Source organism: Ciona intestinalis, chromosome 4 (genome assembly GCF_000224145.3).
Source record: "Ciona intestinalis chromosome 4, KH, whole genome shotgun sequence".
Lineage (NCBI taxonomy): Eukaryota > Metazoa > Chordata > Ascidiacea > Phlebobranchia > Cionidae > Ciona > Ciona intestinalis.
The window spans coordinates 1363196-1370297 of NC_020169.2; the positions used below are offsets into that span (position 1 = coordinate 1363196).

Genomic DNA, 7102 nt, shown 5'->3' on the forward strand with positions numbered 1-7102 from the left:
TATTGTTTCTATCAACAGAATATGCGGTGTTGGTATAGGATCTACGACATACGTCGATATCAACGATGGGCAAGTCAACTTCTTTTAACACATTTGACGGCTCGACGCTGTTTTCATCTATATAGGTATAGTCAAAATTATTAAATGTTAACGTTAGTATTTAGTAGTTCTCTTATTTTTTTCAGTAAGACAGCATATTTCATATTTCATATTTGTATAACTGTAAGAATGCCAATATATTGTAGGGTGGGATAATAAATAGGTTTTAAAATTATATTCTCGTCCCGTTTGGTAGTCACCAAGACTATTTACAGGATTATATAACCGTAGCCCCTGATTAAAACATGATCAGGATATGTGGAACTAAGGTGCTATCAGTATCCCATCTTACCCTAAAGTACTATATTATTATTTAGACTGGTGTCCGTATAAAATATGTTTATACTTTGATTCAAATCACTTGCCTGCAAAACCGAAACCAGTTCCCCAACACTTAGCGCCAACTTGCGGCCGTTCTCCACCAGAGAGACAGATCGGTTTGACGTATTCGTTAATTTCAACGGCTTCGTTTAGTTTAATTAAAGCGACCGAGTTATTGTACCTTGTAGCCAGGTCGTGTGAAATAATCTGCATATATAGATTTGATTGTTTATATTGTTATAAAACCTGCGAGTTGAGACATACACAATTGTTCACTAAAATATAGTAGTTGTAACAAATAAATGAATAAATCTAAATTATTTACTTCGCGTGGCAGAGCAACGACAGTCGTTATAACACAGGTTTTCTGTTTCAAACACCTTATGTCCGCTTACGAGTTCCCTGATACGTAACTTTGGGAGTGAATATATATTTTCAGTTTTTTTTTAATAAATGAAATGAATTATACCTGGTTGACTGTTCTGTACACTCGATGCGGCGAGTCAGTGAGACTATGGTTAAGTGCATTCTTTTCATGCCCAAGATAAATAATGATAGAAGCATGTTGTACTCTGTTACAGAAAATATTAATTAATTTCATTTTAACTGACATAACACGTTTTAACTTATGATTGCATTACCATATAGACCTTAAAGGTCATTAAGATAAATAAATAAATAAATCTTACCCGTGCACGCAGTTATTTGAAGTAATTATCCACCGACTTGAAAGTAAAGTTGCACCACAACTGTGTCCACCGCTTACTAATATCTGGACCTGTTTTAATAATATGCAATTTTAATGATCGTGTGCTTTTGTATAGCATCATGTCACTTATGCTGGTAACGAAAAAAATGTTTTTAGACTAATATTTGTGGTAAAATATGCTATTTTGTGACGTACCATCCATGGCCAGTCATGCATGTCTTCTACTGGGGTCGCTCTTTCAGAAACCACACCACAGTCACGTGGTTTGCAGAAGTATGAACCAATTTTGTTTTGACATTTCAGTTCACCGCATGGGTTCTCACCTAAGCTGCATTCGTCAATGTCTGAAAAGAAACCCCAGGTAAAAATCAACTATAGTTTTTCTTTTCAAATTTATTAAATCTGCCTGGAAATTGTTTTTATTTTTTGCTCACATGTTCAATAGAAGTATTTGAATGGTAATTACCTCTACAAGTTTTGTTGTCATCGTTAAGTTGAAAACCTGAGCGGCATGAACATACAGCCAACCCAAACGTATCATCGCATGTATGCTCGCAACCACCATTGGAGACATTACACGAATCTGAAAGCAAGTTTGCATATTAGAGTTTATTTATAATTGAAAAATATAAAAAGGCATGACCAAATTTTTCAAGTATCTATTTTTTCGAGCTGTTTCGTCATTTTTTTAAATCAATGTAAAACCAGCATGTTACCTGTGTTGCATGTGCCGCATGTAACTGGGCAATAAGTTCTTAATACTGCAAACTGCGAACAGGAATTCTTCCATGTCGAACAGTGAACATTTCTATCCACACACTCGCCTGTAATGTTAAAATGTTTAAGATCTATTTTTTGAAAATCAGGAAAAAATACAGAACATGCAATAATTAAAACATACTGTTTAGCAGCATACAATTTTTTATTTATTTCTGTACAGTTTATATTTCTTACTTGCTTCGGCTGTTTTGTATTGAAGTAGAAGAGCAACACAAATATAGAATAACACTTGTTTGAAACTGTAAACGAATGCAATTAATAACAACAAATCTATAGTTTATCTTAGGCATAATCTGACTGTTTTACTTACCACATATTGTAAGTTTAATTTTATCTTTTCTTTTGATCTTTGATTTCTGATCTTCGTTTCGAATTTTTTGTCTTCCCATATTTTTCGCCGGGTTTATATACGAGTGCTGAGCTACCTAAACCGGAAGGGCGTTTGATTTTTTCATGTTAACTCTAATTTTCTCATAATCATTTCCACCCTTGTATTTTTAAAGATTATGCTTCTATGTGATGTAATGACTCAGATTTTCGGAAGCTGTTTCCAAATACGCACAAACTCTATAAACTGCGCAATGCCGAAAACAATTACCGGCAGGAAACCTTGCATGCTTACCAGTTGCGTTTGCTAATGGTGTATTTTTAGAATCTGGAAACTCCATAAATTTTTCAAGATTCTGCGCTCGCCTTTTTCGATAGTTTTGTAAGGTGTTCGGTCATTCCTCGCGCTTGTGCAACATCATGAATGTATTGTCACGCTGAGGTAAGGCGAGGTTGATAAAATGCGAGTTTCGTGCCGAACGTCAATAAACATTTCTCGAAAATAATGTGCGCGGTGACGTAACCTGGTTCAACAAGTCAAATGACGACACACGAGAGTAAATATCATGACTTTGCTTACGTCATACCTCCGTCCTGTGTTGTGTATCAGTTTCCAGATATCAAACGTGGTCACAAATTTTGGCCGGTTTTATATTTTCTTAGTAAACCTCCGCATCTACATATATGGTCAAAAGTAGACACGCAAATGCAAAATTGTGAAACCTATTTATTTTGCGTTTGGTACGCATTTCGTACGCTTGTACCACTTGCAAAGAAGAAGGTTAAATACATGTCTATATCAAGTGCGTTCCAAAAAAATTGTGCGGATGTATATGGTGTAACGGAAACGCGTCATTACTTTTTAAATATGTTCCGTTAAATCATTAATAGAAGATGTAAAACGTTGCGAAACGCAGGAAATGCGTTTAAATCGGAGGAAATTGCAGAAAATAAGTCATTTGCCGCTTACTTCATCAACTTTCACGGCTTTGGTGGTGTGACATGTTACGTGTTATACCACAAATAACACATCAAAATACGCTGGTTTGTGTATATTGATTATTGTAATAAAAAACGTGACGATATAATGACGTATATGTTTGTTTGGGAATTCTATTTTATTTCCGAATCGCCACGATCTGCACGTTACTGGTTATAATTAATACAAGTTTAATAACATGGCTTCATTTACATATCGTTGTGGTAACGATGGTGAAATACATTGGTAGGGTGGGGAAAAATGAGATATTTTCATTTCTTTTTTCGTTCCATTTAGTTTATTAAATATCTGTGGCCCCGCGACTCTGAAAGAACGCAGTTAGTTGTTTAAAAAGCGACCAGGAAATATGGTATGTAGGTGCTAACGGTATCCCATCTTACACCACAGAACTATGATTTAAATTTCATGTTCTAAAATGTCGGGTTCGATGTTTGGTAGCGGGTTTAGTTTTATGGTCGACATTCGATCGTGTGCGATTTCCCCTGGCTTAAACACTAGATCGGGTGAACCGAAATAAGCGATCCTCGCCGCTTCACCATATACGTTGTCCATTGTCCGAAGTTCCTCTTCCATTGCTGTTTGTACCCAACCCGGTTCAGGCCTGTCGGTAAAGGTATTGGATAGTTGTAAATTTAAAGCATAATGCTGGCTTAGGTCCCAATGTCCAATAACAGTCGCTCCGAATCCCTCTAGTGACGGAGGTCGGGAAAGATAATCGTTCTTAACGTGAACATCGTCCTGAAATATTTACAAACGAATGTATCTATATATATATATATATATTTATATATATATAGGTTCACACTAAGTCTATGTCGACACACTGTATGTTATATGCATAGATACGGCATAAAGGAGGATTCGTATACTGATTTTAAGTACTCGGATTAAATTTAGTTTGTTTAGCGTATATATTTTTGCTTATAGCAGCAGAATTATAGGTCTATACAGCAAGAATCGTTTTAACCACTGACGCAATACAGTGTAACGTCTTGTGTTCACTAATTATTTAAGAGTTCTTTATAAAATTTACACATCAAGCTATAAATAATCTACCCGCATGTGCTGTCTATAAAAAGCAAATAATCCGTCTTGGGCATATTTGAAATCATCTTGTGATGGGTTGTAACTCCGCAAAGCTTCCAAATAACTTTCCTGGTAAAATGTGTGGGCGAATATTGAGTTCGGTTCAACCAGCATTATCCCATCGCTAATGCTGTCCTCACGTTCACTGTAATTTTAAATTGGCATTGTTTAAGAATTAAAGTATACATGGCACACCTATATAGTTCTTATGGCATATTCGTTTTGTTGGGTTTTCTTATTTTTTAAATTGTTGAAGGGTTTCAGGTTGTTCATATACATGGTAACTGGTAAGCTGGCGCGAGATGTATGAAACAGAACACCCATGTCACAACGACTGTCGTTTTCCGGCCACGCGAGGATAAAGTAAGTTACATTCATTCCTTCAATAATCAATTTATAATTTATGGTGTTGATGCATGACGGATAATTTAGAAAACTCATTTAGGCCAACGACCGCTGTGTGTTCTGCCCAAGGACACATACGGCTTTAATGGCAGCTTCGGGCATTGAAGACATCATCGTGTATGAATCGAGCGCTTTAACTAATCTGCGCCGGTTTGGACGTTATTTTACTTCCAAAATGAATGTCATATTCCTTAAATTTTTTAAATGCTTTTAGCAAAATATTCACATCTCACCGTCCTGCAGCAAACGAGTATCGTCGTAACGGATCGAGACTTTTTAACAAAATAACGTCGTTGGCAACATAGATTCCACCACGTTCCAAGATTTTCGTGAATCGAATGACGTCAGAGCGCGACTGTGGAACGCTAAGCTAAAGGAGAATTTTTATTTTTTTATTGATATAAGCTTATGCGTGAGAGGTACACAAGGTGGGAAACGATAAAACACATTTTCTTTCTCTTTGCTTGTCACATTTGGTAGTAAACAAAAAATATTTACAGAATTGTATAACTATAGTATACTGAAGTCACTTCAGTATACTACGGTATAACCGCATACTTTAACACGATTCTTTCAAAAACGTTGTTAATTTTTCAAAACTCGATCAGGAAATATGGGATATAGGTGCTAAGGTATTCCATCTTACCCCACAGTACTATATACCTGTATCCCGTCCACGGAATCTGGATCCTCAACTTTAACCCACAAAAGACACGGGATTTCTCTTTCTGCTCTCTCAATGTATATTCCTAAAAATTATTTTTAATAAGTGGTAAAAATGATGCATATTTTGGGTGTAGGGTGACCTGTTACGTATTCTGCACTATGTATTGTAAATAGCTTTATACCGTATGATATTCAAAATAAGGCTTAGGTAAATAGGTTTTAAATGCATTATATTTTATTCTACATGGACGGAGTCCTATAGCGTGACATGTCATGGGGCCTAGGAGTAATTTCAGTTAAATACAGCATACGATCATAAGGAGAGTTACCCATCTATGCGTATGATCAATTTGAATAATTGCCTTCAGATTTTAACGTTAAAACACTCACAATCGCCACCTATGCACACCTGCTGCTCTAAAATTTCACCTGTAGGTTTTTCAGTGGTATAATAGATGTAAATGATTTCTGGTTGTTGTATTCTCGCCACAGATCGAAGGTTGAGGAACATGACAGCATCGAAATTCATATCTCCCACACGTACAAGGTGAACTATGTTAGGAACTCTGTATTTCCCCCCATTCTCATCGTATTCACGTTTCTCAGCCTGTTCCCCGCACACCACCGGCAGTAAAGGGAGATTCTCACACACCGTGTAGTTATGTGCGGATTCTGGTTTACTACAAAAACCCTCCTTTTGAACATTTAATACCTCTTCTTCCACCACTGCTGTATCTCCACTTTCTAATTCACCAGCAAGCGCTGTATTACCATTTACCTTGGCCCCATAGTCATTGTTTTTACCATAGATTTTATCAGTGTCTGACAAGTACTTTTGTCCCAACAGCACCATAAGTGCCAGTGAGAGTAACAAGATGAATGGGTAGCTTCGTGAAACCATTTCTACGCGTACAACCTTAGAGTGCTTTGACGAAACACTGTTCCGACATAAAATAATATTTCGAATTACTCTTAAACAAATCCACAACAATATACAGTAGGGTGGGGGAGGATGGGGCACTTTTTAACTCTATTTTCTCGTCCTATTAAGTAGAAAACAAAGAACATTTAACCAATTAAAAAACGGATCCTTACGACTCCCATAGACCGTTGTTAATTGTTTAAAACACGATCAGAATATTTGGATATTATGTGCTACAGGTGTCCCATCTTCCTCCACCCTACTATACATCTATACATTAATCGCGTAAATGTTGCCCTATAACATAATTTAAACGACTTGTCCCACGCTGTATAATGCAATGTTATTTGCTTTTGACTGCCTGAACAAATTGTTATAATGGGAGCATTTGCATTCTACAGTTTCCCGTACGCGACACCGTTGTACTTCCTTTGTAATAGTTTACACGCCTGTAAGCTGATACGGTACGGTTAAATGGATTTTATTCACACGATTTTGTTTGTTGAAATTTACATACCTTTACATGTAAACATTGTTTTAATATACAAACAAATATAGTTTGCCTGGCGCCGTGGCATAGTGGTTAGCGCGCCTGCTTGTTACCCAGAGGTAATGGGATCACTAATGGGTTGTCTAAATTATAAGGCAAAAATCCAAAAAAATATACACCCACAAAGTAACATACATGGTAAGCTGACACGAGGTGGTAAACCCGTTTGATAACGACTGTCGTTTTCCGGCCTAAGAGGATAAAGTAAGTTTCATTCATAGTAGGATGGGGAAGCTG

At 36.6% G+C, this 7102-nt stretch overlaps 2 protein-coding genes across 3 annotated transcripts in view; both read right to left on the bottom strand.

Annotated features, from left to right (window-relative positions):
* LOC100176588 (testisin-like) overlaps window positions 1–3156 on the bottom strand; it is a 4050-nt gene extending 894 nt beyond the window's left edge. The window contains exons 1-9 of one of the 2 annotated variants that reach the window (XM_018811685.2): window positions 2220–2311; window positions 2084–2148; window positions 1846–1953; window positions 1596–1712; window positions 1325–1473; window positions 1110–1198; window positions 890–992; window positions 465–627; window positions 22–117 (exon numbers count right to left, since the gene is read on the bottom strand). In XM_018811685.2, coding sequence (XP_018667230.1) covers window positions 22–117; window positions 465–627; window positions 890–992; window positions 1110–1198; window positions 1325–1473; window positions 1596–1712; window positions 1846–1953; window positions 2084–2148; window positions 2220–2224 — 895 coding nt within the window. In that variant the 5' untranslated portion in view covers window positions 2225–2311. Of the gene's footprint in view, window positions 1–21; window positions 118–464; window positions 628–889; window positions 993–1109; window positions 1199–1324; window positions 1474–1595; window positions 1713–1845; window positions 2149–2219 lie in introns of both variants that reach the window. The other variant, XM_026834266.1, reaches the window with a different exon arrangement.
* A 118-nt stretch (window positions 3157–3274) lies between these two features.
* LOC100178905 lies at window positions 3275–6407 on the bottom strand. The gene is made up of 5 exons (XM_002122162.3): window positions 5823–6407; window positions 5391–5476; window positions 4961–5097; window positions 4293–4467; window positions 3275–3974 (listed from the first exon to the last, which is right to left on the bottom strand). The coding sequence occupies exons 1-5, from the start codon at window positions 6292–6294 to the stop codon at window positions 3633–3635; spliced, it is 1212 nt and encodes a 403-aa protein (XP_002122198.1). The 5' UTR covers window positions 6295–6407; the 3' UTR covers window positions 3275–3632.
* Window positions 6408–7102: the final 695 nt, after the last annotated feature.